We start from the raw sequence: 13,400 nt of genomic DNA, 5'->3' as shown, positions 1-13,400 counted from the left end.
GGTGTTGTCATTGTTGTTTGTTGTTGTTGTTGTGTGTGGTGCCCTTGGGGAGGGCAGTTCCAAAAAGAAATGAGAGGACCGAGAGTGAGAGCTTAGAGAGAGAGAGAGAGAGAGAGAGAGAGAGAGAGAGAGAGAGGTATATCAAAGAGATGGGATCACGGGGAAAAGTGAGAGGATTGGGGGACAAGAATTCATTGTGGGCCCCAGTGGCTCACACATTAAGGTCATTAAAGATAAAACACGAAATATCCGAAAAACGTTCGACGTTTCATAATGTAAAATCTTCGTTATAACTCCAAATTCGAATCCGTTCGTGCCCACACCTTCGTGGTGATGAGTACAAAAAAAATAAACTAAGAAAATTAGTCATACACGTTACGTTGAGATGGTCAACGAAAGTCAACGTTCATGCCTCAAGGGTAATTTGGTAATTTCATATGTTCGATACAATAAAATATGACAAATTTAGGACGGGGTCTCACAACCACACTTGTACTTCAAGTTGAATGTGGTTGTTTGCTTTCTTATAGTTATCCAGGCTTGCAGACCTCTTCCATCCACAACAGTGTGCAGATTTGGTTCCAACAGTACTTGAATGATGTGAATTTATCTCATGAAAACCAAAGGTGAAGTGAATGAATTATTGAAACAGTGTCATAAGATGATTCAATGTCAGTACAAGTTTCAAATATAGGTAATCCGCAGTGATAATGAAGGTGAATATTTGAGTACCGAATTGATGTAGTAGTTGTCCAAATTGTTCATCAGAATACATGTTCCTATATACCTCAGCAAAATGGGGTGGCTGAGCAAAAGAATCAACATGTCGTAGCGGACTGATGACTCAACTGGTTTATAATCTTCTTTCATTTTATAACATTTTACAGAGCGTTAGTATCAGTAGAACTTGATTTTTATTTATTTTCATTTTTTTTCTGAAAATAACGTAAACATTACAGCGACGATCGTCAATGTGTTTTAAGACGAAACAAGTTTCTTACATTTATTATCATGTCCTAAATTCCTCGGATATTAGGGGGTGGCAATAGAATCACCCAAATAAATTTCTGAGCTTCTTTTGCAAGACAATTTTTAGTGCAGAACCAATCAATGGCCAACTTGTGACGATGGAAACATACACAAGCAACCACAACGACCACTTAGTCCGTCGGGATAGCTGATCTAAGCACCTTCTAACAGTAGTAGTTACATCAAGAGGCTTCGCATCCTGCACGTTAGTAACTTGTTCAGATGATTGGGGGATTTCTGCCAACGAGTGTGATTCTGGCTGAATCATCTGTTCATCTTGTCCTCCTGGAACCATTTCGTTAGTTTCTCTGTCATGGATCTTTTGCGGTTCAAGTACATCTTCTATCTTAGTCTCCATCGCCTGTTCATTTCCAACGGCAGCTACCATTCCATCTTCTGCAACGTTTATATAGGGACCTTGATGATCTATTGAAGAGTCCAACGACAACTGTGGGCCAGAACTCACCATCTGAAAAACATGAAGACCAAGAATATTAATTTGCAGAAATGGCCTGTATGCTGCACAAACAACAATTTGCATGTACTTCTGGACGGTATCAGAATGTAAAACCTCTGCTTCATGCACCCAGTAACGACATTACTTCATTAAGCACTCAAAGACTAAGGAAAATAAAATTATACCTTCTGTACATGCATATATTGGCTAGAGTGAAGAATTTTAAGAAATTCGTCAACAGCCCTAACCCACCTGCAAGGGAAAGAAAATTAATCACGCATGTTAGAACAAAAGCTATGATGAAGCTACCTAAAAGTGCGCATAGCAAAGAGAGTATTATGATCACAATAGCCGCAATGAACACAAATATACTAATATTGCTTCAAAAGGACAAGCTATAAAGTATCATTACACAGGTTGCTACTAAGCTAGCCATGTAAAATAATACAAAGTTTATGGGAACAGATATATTAAGTTAATCTCCAAAGTGGCGACTAATGCAAACATAATAGAAAGGTATAGAAATAACATGGAACCATGAAGTACCAGATGCCAGAAGCAGTTAATCCTTCAAAGAAACCCAAGTGTCCTCCATGCTTTGTTGTAGCCAATACAATATTTTTGTTTGCCCTATTGAAGACAAATACAAGGCATATGCTTAAGTTATGTGAAAGAAGAAACCGATGAAAGAAAACACTTTAAGAGGTCCACCTGCATTCATCCCAAGGAATGGCTTCCCTAGTGCAGACTGGATCATCTAAAGCACTGATACAGAGCAACGGGACAGCAACATTTCCCACATAAGTAGCACTGCTACAGTGCCTGTAATATGTATCCACGGTCTGTAAAGGAAAAACAGATGCTTAACGCAATAAATAGAGCAAAGGTAAGGTAAGAGGAATTAGTGAAATCTACATTATACCTCAAATTTCCCAACAATGCAGGTAGCGTGCTGATCAAAATCACGAATAGAGCGCGACTATTGAAGAACAAGATAAGAACAAAACAAACATTAGTACAAGGCAGGTAGCGCCACTCAACGAAGCATACACAGAGACTATTTCCACACAACCGTTTCATTTGGATGTTTCTTATTTTTCATGAGTAATATTTAAATCCACAATTAAATTCAATTTATGGGGTCCATGGGTTTAAAAGTTGAACATTCCAGAAGTAAAATTACTTGCTGCAGGTTTTAACAATATTTCATAATGTGATAAACTTTCTAGCAGAGTACAGAGGTCCAGTATCAACTTTATTTGCTGCTCCAACAATGATGCTGAGCTCAACAAAAAAATCTTAAAGACAACACTGACCTTTTTTATGCCTTCCCAATTAGCGAGCCGTAAGAAGTGAGGCTGGTTTCTGCATTAACCATTTATGATTTGTCATAAATATATTTTAAAAAGGACAGAAACTATTGTTAATAAATAGATCCTATTCCTACCCTTTTGACATTGTAAGAATCTAAATGAATATGGTGCATACAATGGAGCAAATATACATACATATTCCTAGCTTTTTAAAAATAACCCCTTTGTAATTCAGATTAAAAACAATGAAGAGTTGATGAATAAAAAAGTTTGGTTTTCCAGAGATTGGAATTCTTATCCTGCGATGGTATTATTTTGGTGAGAGCCTAACAATGGGTGTGATGCCTCTGGAGTGATTCCAGTCATCTTTTATTATTGTTTTACTTTAATTTATCTTTGTTTTCGCTTCCGTTGAGCTATCTACATTCCTTTGCCCAACTCTATCCTACACCACATAATGTTTTATGAGGTATTTACTACCCAAATTAAAACTTTATCATAATATTGTTTAAATAAACAGACGTACAGTTGAGCATAGCCTTGAAGGCCAATTGTTAGAGCTTTATCATAAATTTTTTGCAACAGCCTACGGCCTATAAATCTATCACCAATCTGCAAAAAAAGAAATTAAAAAAAAAATCATAGGATAAGTAACTTCATTCAGTATGAAACTACTGCAGAAACCAAATGCTAATTTCAATTCCATGACACATGCGAAAGGAGGAAACACCTTTTTTTTATAACAATAGCATCAAATGCACAATTAATTTTTTTCATCTAGCTGAAACTTGTTTGGCAACTTGCAGACAGGTGTCAGCAGAGGAGAAACAACAGCAAAATGGTACGACAAAGGATGTCTAATATTTCTTTTTCTTTTTTTTCATTTACTCAAACGGTCATATATTTCCAAGATAAGTTAAATTAGAGTTGCCGTTCAGTATATGCTACACTGTGAAACCAAGCATGTCTCACGCTATTCTGCCATACCAGCATGAGTGTTTCTTATAGATTTTAATATTACGGGCTAAATGATGAATGCTGAAGTCCAACATGATACCAAAACTTATGGAACCCAATTAGCCACTAAGGCCTAAAATAACAATGATTCTCATGCAAGTTCAAATAAATAAAAAATATTAAGTCATGTCATGCTGCCACGCAGCCCAAAAAAAAAATCAAGAGATTCCAAAAGTAGAAAACACAGGGTACAATATATGATGCACTGCAATTTGCTAAGCAACACCTTAATATGTTGAACTAGTACACAATAGGTTTACTGAAAAGTATCTCTGCTTGGCTAACTAACATATTTAGCTCTTTCTATAAAAGTTCTGACAAACAAAAATGTTCAGAAGTTAAAACACTCAACTCTGAAACCCAGACCAAATTTTAACCCCTGAATCCGTACTACTGAGCACCTAGTATTATCCCCTGCTCACCCTTGCATTAATCGCCGTGGACATATGCAATAGCCTAGAATGGTTAACAGTAGAAAAGAAAATTTGGGACAAAACCATATACAGAAACTTGTCCACACACGCTGCCAATGCATTTAATCACAAACCAGAAACATTGCCCTTCACATAACCATTAAGTTGAGACACTAACCAAAAGGTCCCAAGGGGAGCATATCGCTACAGCCCCAGCAGCAGGAGTCTTCTCGCCATCCTCCCCAAGATACTTGACCTGAAAACGATTAATTAAAATGGATGTTAACTTCAGGCGATTAAATGAAACAGAGAATGTTGAAAACTAATTTTATATTGGATTTATTTTAAAAGATCTCCCAACAACTCATATAGCTCGGTGCTTTGCAGAGTTTATGCCAAAATTACTAGCAAATGAGAATATAGAGAGATAATGAAATTGACTTGTATAAACGTTCTCTAAAACAAAAATGAAGTTAATATATGATTAAGAGATCCAGAATTAGAAAAGTAGTGAAATCAAATGATACCATAAAACATCAAATCTAATTAATAATTACAAAAGGCTTAAAAACAAATCTAACATGGCCAAATAACATACCAAAATATTGGCACCTATACTTGTTCCAACAATAAATAAAGGAGCCTTGGGGTATTCATGGTTGAGGTTATTAACGACAGTCCGTAAATCCTCTGTCCATCCAGCATTATAAAAGCAATCGGACTGAAAATAACAAGAAACGGAACACTGAGATTACTTCATTGGCTTAATAAGAAAACAAATTATTCAAAGAGAAACGCACAACATCCAGAAAGTTAGACAAGGGAGAAGCAGCACACAACACATTACTATAACAACATGCTCGTTTGGATCCATTTCTTTTTTTCCTTTTTCTGTTTGTATTTGTAGAAGCTGTTTGCTAATGGATGTTATTTGTACTTCTGTGGATAGGTTGTCCACTTTCATTGTTTTCTAGTTTCATAGATTATGAATAAGGTGTGCTTCTCAATAGAAAAATAACAATAAAATACTAAACTTTAACGATTGAGAATTATCAGAATCTTTAATATCATTAGCTTTTCAACTTTTGTTGCTTATAAAATAGCTTCATACTGTAATTGAAACGCCACCCAATCCTCTGTGATTGCTAACAACAGCATTCCATCCCTTTTTTGCTGTATTGAAAGCAAGATGCTTTATGTACTGCACCAACAAGAAGTAACATCAGCAAATCATCATGAATGCAGACAAATCATATCTCACACATACCAAAAGCTTATTATGGAATGAGTCTAAAGAAGATATCAAGAGGAGCACTTATATTTTTTCTATAAATGAGATAGACTTCGTGATTCATATCATGAACTATCTATTCATATGTTAAATCGATAAACATGATTTATTGATGTAAATCCTGCATAAGGGTGTAGTTTTCTTTAGATTTTGTGGTAGCTTGTTAATCATAGGTTGTGGCCAGCTCTTTAGTTTTTATGGACTGTTGGTCCACTAGATTGTACTTCCTTCAATTTAATCAATAGGTTTCCTATAAAAATAAATGAAAAAATATAGTGTTTCCTAATGTGACAGCACAATGAAATAAATGTGAAACATAAAAAACAAAGTAAAAATAACTCTAAAGCTAGGAGCTAGGTCCTCTCCTTTTTCCATTTCCTCCTTTTGTTGTAGGAGCAGGACACCAGTGAGAGAACGGAAGAGCGAGATTCTTACCCTAAAACCCAAACCCAGGCCTTTACAATCCCAACGAATGTGCATTTTGTTTTCATAAGAAACAAAATTATTAATAAAAAGAAAAACGGTACATTAAGAGTGAACATGGAATCCACTTCTATTAAATCGTGAAACCTAAAAATCATCTCCACACTAATAGATACAGCATCACATTAAACAAAAAGAAATGATGCTAAGGTCAATTTCTGACTTTGTTACAGTTGAATCAGGTAAATGGCTCACTTTTGTGTAAATTTACATTACCTGTGTGGTACGGAATGGAAATACGCTCTTCACTGGAATTCTAATCCTCCTCTTTGTTAAAATTGGCTGGTAAATTGCCAGCCAGACAACATGCCAAACATCTCATATTGGTAAAATCGGAATTACTTTCCCATTCCTGGACTGGATTATGGCAAAATAAACACGACCTAATAGAAGGGGACAACTCCTTCAACTCCTTCATCATTAATCCCATCGTCAAAACTTTTAAACTACTCACGTATTAGCGCATTCCACGAAATTGGGATAAACCAACTGAAGCTTCTCCTTCAGTAATCATGACCATAAAGGCTCCCATCCACTTTCGGGTTGATTAATGTCAGCATCCAGGGAACGGTGTAGGTGGTACAACATCTATCATGATTACAGGGTGTAATCTTGTTGTAGATGAGATGGCATCTGGACTTAGAGATTGGACCAACTACTTCGGTTTGAAGAACCCTGGATAATTTAATTCCTCTTTTGGCCGAGACTAGGAGTGATGTGGCCATGGCCAAGTCTACTTGTAGTTAGTTTTGTGTTTCAGACTTATAATAACCAACAGGACGAAAAAGTCCTTGCGAAGATCTTAAAAGTTTCCCAATAGCAATTTTGTACTAAGTTTATAACTGCCAGTGAGCTCTACCTCAAATTCCGTTGGAATAGGGTGGGAAAGGTTCTATATTAAAGACATTTTTTCTGAAGAAAAATAAAAAACTCAGTTGAGATTCTAAGATTCAACAGCTTCGAAGTTCTAAAGAAATTTATTTTACCATTTTAACTTCTTGCTTGACTAAAACCAAAATTTCTATTTGAACCAACTAAATTAGTTCACATATTTTATTCCTAGAGACTCTAAGAAAAGACATGGAGTAATTTTATTCCTAGAGACTAAGAAAAGACATGGAGTACTTGGAGCTAACAGAAGACTTGGCGCAAAACCGAATGCATGGGCGTTCTAGGATTCATACAGCAGACCCCACTTAGTGGGATAAGGCTTTCTTCTTGTTGTATTTTATGCCTAGAGACGGACCACAATAATAACTAGTAGAATTTAAATAGGTCGTACCCAGTGCACAAGGCTCCCGCTTTACGCAGGGTCTGGAAGAGGTGAATGTCGGCTAGCCTTACCCCCATTTATGGAGAGGCTGCTCCCAAAACTAGTAGAATTTAAATACACTAAAAAATTGAGTACCGATAAGGGTTTAGTCAAGTAGTTTGCTCTCACGTGGTAACGGGTTGAATTCCTTATAGTACCAATCTAATCTAGCAACTGCAAGAATTTCCCACCTTCCAAATTGTAGGGTTTGACACAGGGGACCCCGGTTTCGAACCAGAGCCCTTGATGCGGATTTGGAGAATTCTGTTTATACAAAAAGGCAAATAAATAATGAAGAAATAAAGATTAAGCTTACAGCAGATTCAGAATCGCTGGTTAATCCAGGAATCACCAGCACGATAGGGGTGGTGTCATCTTTAGGAATAGCATTGTTTGGGCTAAAAGCACCTCCCAGAACTGCAATACAAGCATACACATGGATCAGAATAGAAAAAGCATTTACAACGACGATTACCATGAAATCAAGAGTGTCATAACACTCATACGAGCAAGATAACCAAATAATTAGTAAAGCAACTACACAGGGACACATTTTAAGATTGTGAAAATTCTTTTTCTAACCAATGAAAAAAATGGTTTCATTTACTTTGTGAGAAGAACCAAAATAATCTTTTGGGTGGGTTTGAAGGGGTTTGGGCATAGGATTTTAGAAGATACAGGGGTTTGAATCAAGGAATATCATTGAGAGTTGCCTGGTCAAGTTTACAAAATACTAGGTAGTAATTATGTTTAGGAGGCTCAAGGGCTATGTCTGGTAGTTATTGAAATATGGAAGTGTACCCAGTTGTTATTATACTATAGTGAGTTTAAAGGGCCTGTCTGTCTAGATGATGCTGTCTCAGGATTAGTTACTAATGATGTCCATTTAACGTGAAATGGACCCGAGTACAACCGATTGAATTGAAAATTCAGTACACTAAAGTGAGGAAAGAAAGATGATAGAAATGCAACATACGCAGGAGATTACAAGAATAGCCCTAGTACTAGCACAGCAGCATAAAAATTTAATAACAAATCTCATATTGAACAAAAATAATACAGAAATTTCAGTTTGACATAAAATTCCATTTTTCTCCTGTTTCAGGCCAATTATCAAGACGGAAAAGATTGGTTGCCTAAATTTAAATTTTTTTTAAAAACATTCTGTAGAGAGATCAATTCACCATCTAGCCCATAGAACTTCAACTCTTCGGTTAAAAAGATTTGACAATATTGCAATATCCAACCAATAAAGGACACACAATGGAACAAATGGTATCATGAAGCCTCACAATAAAAATAGACGATGTCAATTTGGATTAAAACCTACAACTGCTTTCTCTGAAGATAACATCACTGAGGAACTATTGTCAATTAATAAGTAAGAATTCTTTTATTTTGAGAAAGAATTAATATATGAACATGAAAGACTACATTTTTACAAACACAAAATATAAATATTGTGTAATACTTAGCACCCATGTTGTGTTGGCTTACACAACCAAAGAAATACAATACAAGATCGAACGAAAACGAAGTTACAAAAACACTGGAACTTATGCTTGTATTTTTACTGTATATCAGAAACATAAAATTAAATGATAAGGCTAATATGATTTAGTGCTAACTACATTACACACTCTTGAAATTTGGGGTGATTTTAAAAATGTGTCATGAAGTTTCAATTTTCTTATTTAATACCTTAAGTATTAAAATTGTATCAATTTATGTCTTTGGTCGCTTGATCCTTCATTAAATTGATGGCATAGTGAGTTGAGATCATTATGTGGGCTAACGTTTAAGCCACATTAGAACGCATTGACAAAAAAAATCATCAAATGGAGGATTAGATATTCAAAGAGACAAGGTGTAAATTGATACGATTTCAAAACTTCAAGGTGCAATATGATAAAATTAGAACCTCGTGGTCCATTTTGAAAATCAACCCCAAACCTGAAGAGTGTAATATAATTAACCCTTTACTTTGCCTTTCAAAAAAAATTAACCCTTTACTTTGCGTTCATTAATGTCCATAAAAGAATATATGCACATGGTCATTAATTTCAGGTAAATGAATAATAGTTACCATCAGAATTCCTTAGCCAATCCAAAGCAATGGTTCCACCATCAGATAGATGAAAAATTTCTCTGTGAGGGAATATACATTGCTATCTGTTAGTCAAAAGCATGAATCAAAATTCAAGAGGAAGATAGTCAATGACAGTTGTATAATCTGTATTAAAAAATATATACATATTTTAGTAGAGACACAAAATTGTAGCAAACCTATGCGAGAAAGCAAGATCATGGAAAAACTGTTAAAGTATCAAAGATCCAAGCAAACCTTTAAAAGCGAGACAGAAACAGTTAAGGATCAATATAGAACAATACAGTTACATTTCTCATTTCATGACAGTAAATTAGTAAACTAACAAGCCAATTGATTCATTTCCCCAAATAGATCCATCTCATGTATCATTACGGCTATAAATCACATTATAATCATTTTATTATATCTATCCATGGGTGTCAAACATGACTAAAACCACCTTATATAGTTAAACTCAGATTCTGGGAAGCTCGTTAAGCTTCAGTTACAACGGAAAGGTTGCTCCTTTGTGACCGGAAGGTCACAGGTTTGAGTTGTGGAAACAGCCTCTTTGCAAAGCAAGGGTAAGGATGCGTAAGCAGGGAGCCTTGTTGGCTTGGGGCCGCCCTTTTTTTGTTTGTTTATTTAGATTGAGGACGAGCCTTGGTGCAACGGACAAGTTGCTCCTTTGTGACCAAAAGGTCATGGGTTAGATTTGTGGAAACAACCTCTTTGCAAAGCAAGGGTAAGGCTGCATACGATGGGCGTTCCCCTCCTCCCTCCTGACCACCCCCGACCCTCACAAAGCGGAGAGCTTTGTTGGCTTCAAGTCGCCCTTTTTGTTTGTTTATTTAGATGGAGGGCGAGGGGTGCAATGGAAAGGTTGCTTCTTTGTTACTGAACTGTCACGGGTAAGCATTATGGAAACAACCTCTTTGCAAAGCAAGGGTAAGGCTGTATACGGGTAAGAATTATGGAAACAACCTCTTTGGAGGCAGCTATGTGTTAATATCAGCTGGGATACTCAGTATTTTTTCCCTCTAGAACCTTGTTCAACAAGTCCGAAACCTTAAAGCCAGCCAGAAAAGCATAAAGAATAAGGTTTCTCTTCTGTATTCTTTCCTTTTACAAGAAATAAATATGTAAGCCCAATTTAAACTACACCAACCTGGAACATAATGCAAACTAAATACATAACAGGCCTAAAATGGCCAACCCATTTGATGTTTTTTATATTGTGTTAAATGTGAAACAAATACGGTGGATGAAAAAATTTAGGCATAACCTATATTAAAACACAGTATAACTCCTATTCAAATATAACTCCTATGAAAATGATTAATGTTATAACTTTTAAGCATATCGACAAGACTACACCTGAACCAAATAAAATCAGACACATATAAAATGATATATAAAATCCACTGAACACTAAAACCTCCTCCCAAAATCACACTGACTTGTAAACTGAGAGCATTCTGGTTTAAGATATCATCCAGACAGACAACTCATATAATACATCACATTTGCTTTGCGGTTTGCATCTTTTAACAGACTCAAAGAACAGTAAATTCGTGTGTTTTTACTATTCATAAAATCCTAATTCACATACGAAGAAAAAAAAGTACAAACACTCGCAGCCGAATTGGGTTTTGCAGTGGTACACTAATACTCTAAAATATTTCACTCCCAAACGTACATTGCACACAGATGCTGAAGAACCCACCACACAAAAACAACCACAAATTTCAAATCTTGAACTAACCCAGAAGCCGAAAAGGCAAAAACATAAATAACCCCTATTTGCCCACAAAATTTGAAAATTGGGTCGACGACATGGGACAGATGAAAGCGTACCTTCGGTAGCTGAAAGCAGGAGGCCGCCCAAAGAAGCTGAGAAATACAGTCTGGAAATGAGGGCTCGAGAGCCACGGCGTCGCCAAATACCTGCAAGTTAATCGACTAATTAAGTTAAAGAACAACAAAATCAAGGATTTAATAGCTGCTTAATCAAATAGTATTGAATTGGGACCTGGAATGGAGAATCCGGCACTTGGAAACGACGCCGTGGTAGGTATGGGAGGAGGGGTTGAAGGTTAAGGAGACGGCGGAGCCTCTGAAGGCGGTGAAAAGGTCTTGGAAGAAATGGAATTCGAGGAAGTGGTAAAGAATTGCAGCGGAAATCGCGAGGGAGGCGAAGAGGTAATGCCAAACGGGAATCAGAGAGAGGTCGTTGAGCAGAAGAATGTAGGGGTTGGCGGAATCGGAATCCTGGCGGATGAGGACGTCCCTGCAACTGCAATTCATCGTCTCCTATGATTTCTGGCTTCTGGAAATGAAAGTTGATTTTCTTTTGACGTATGAAATGGGTGGACAGGTGAGCTAAATATTCAGCAGCTCTCCGGAGCGGGGCCCATGCTGACGGATGCGAACGGTTGATGAATGGGAACGTTATTCATACCAACGGTTGAATATGAATGGGAACGCTATTCAGGTAAGATTTTCCTTGCAAAACCAATAATATGAATGGGAACGCTATTCAGGCAAAACCAATTAAAATTAGGAGACTTTAACAAAAAGCATCTGATACTGGTCATTTTAACGAAAAATCACATTTTTACACTAAAATCACTTTACCTTTTATTTTGTCATTATCATTAAAACTCAAAGTTTTCAAACCATTTTCATTAGTTTTCCTTTAAAATTAAGGAGTTTTAACGAAACCCTCTCATACTGTTTATTTTTAATTTTCAGTTGTATCAAATAGATAAACAGTTTAGAGTAGTATTATTTATACATTTATTTTTATTTTTTATATGCTTTTTTCAATTTTTAGACGTTAGATCGAATAAATTAAAAAAGATAAATGACAAAAAATTAACAATAATATTTGAGAAAGTGTATGAATGTCATGTTTTATCAAGTTTGTCCATTTTATCTTGTTCGACAACTAAACAATCTTAAATTAATTGATTTTTTTCAAAGATGATCGGTACATAATGATGAACCGATTATCTAGATAGAGTTGCATGAACAGGCCACAAAGTATTTTTAAAATGTCATTGAGGAGTCGAGGAACCAAGTCTTTGTGACAAATAACATTTTAACACATCTTTAAAAAATTTCCTAATATTTGTTATTTTGCAAACCGAACACCAATCATCACTTTAAATGCATAGCCAAACACCACCGACATTTTCTAGCTATAAATCCATAAGTTGCTAATTTAATTTTTAATTTACTCTCTCAAATTTCGTAAACTCTTTTTTCATAAAAGTAAATTCTTCAACTGATGAAAAACTATCAATCTACCCTCTAAAATATTTTACATGCAAATTATACATAATAACCTCGAAACAAAGAATTCAACTTCTGATTATATGAGGTAGAGGAGAGGGAATTGGTTCTGTCGGTTCATGAAGATGAAAAGGTACCAACACAAACAAGATAAATTACTATCAAAGAAAAATGCCTTATGGGCGTGGCTAACTTCTCTATTTGTCGTTTTTTTTTTTTTTGTGTGTGTGTGTGTCTTTTTTTTCACTCATGTTTTTTATATGTTATCTATATATTTATCAAAAACTTGAATGTTTTAAAATTACTAATTCTTATTTTCCGCTTCTGTTCCTATACAATTACAAATAAATAAAAAAGTGTTGAAATTAAATTCACCATAATCACTATAAGGGGAAGAGATGCACAAAATCAACTATCTGTAAAGCAACAAACAACCATAATGTAACATTTAGCAACAAACAACCATAATGTAACATTTAGCAACAAACAACCATAATGTAACATTTAGCAACAACAGGGTGCCGTCGAAGGCTTTCTCATGGTCAAGCTAGTAAGCAGTTTATAAGACTCAAGCAATAGAAGTATGTGATTATTGTATTACTAGAGATGAACCATAAATGGGTGTATTCATACCATGGTTCTATAAAACACTAGGTGCTAGTCTGATGGCAGGTTGGAGCCTAGATCCTAGGCGGGGCC

General features: G+C 35.8%; 1 protein-coding gene across 1 annotated transcript; it reads right to left on the bottom strand.

The window, feature by feature from the left end:
* Positions 1-895: 895 nt before the first annotated feature.
* Positions 896-11,862, bottom strand: LOC126623816 (embryogenesis-associated protein EMB8). The gene is made up of 14 exons (XM_050292793.1): positions 11,437-11,862; positions 11,262-11,351; positions 9,402-9,463; positions 7,632-7,732; positions 5,341-5,430; positions 4,828-4,950; positions 4,408-4,485; positions 3,326-3,411; positions 2,803-2,851; positions 2,409-2,465; positions 2,198-2,328; positions 2,033-2,116; positions 1,672-1,738; positions 896-1,498 (listed from the first exon to the last, which is right to left on the bottom strand). Exons 1-14 carry the CDS (start codon positions 11,709-11,711, stop codon positions 1,052-1,054), a joined length of 1,740 nt encoding a protein of 579 aa, XP_050148750.1. The 5' UTR covers positions 11,712-11,862; the 3' UTR covers positions 896-1,051.
* Positions 11,863-13,400: the final 1,538 nt, after the last annotated feature.

This window comes from Malus sylvestris, chromosome 5, assembly GCF_916048215.2.
Source record: "Malus sylvestris chromosome 5, drMalSylv7.2, whole genome shotgun sequence".
Taxonomy (NCBI): Eukaryota; Viridiplantae; Streptophyta; class Magnoliopsida; order Rosales; family Rosaceae; genus Malus; species Malus sylvestris.
This window is presented reverse-complemented; position numbering and strand designations above follow the sequence as displayed.

What these genes read in the sequence shown, in the direction of transcription:
- LOC126623816 (XM_050292793.1), bottom strand. Translation starts at nt 11,711, where the DNA reads ATGAATTGCAGTTGCAGGGACGTCCTCATCCGCCAGGATTCCGATTCC. An exon ending in TGGGTGGCGTTTCAATTACA is followed by an intron (nt 4,951 to 5,340) that starts GTATGAAGCTAT and finishes TGTTATTTTCAG; the next exon opens with TCCGATTGCTTTTATAATGC. An exon ending in ATTGGGAAGGCATAAAAAAG is followed by an intron (nt 2,466 to 2,802) that starts GTCAGTGTTGTC and finishes GTTCTTCAATAG; the next exon opens with TCGCGCTCTATTCGTGATTT.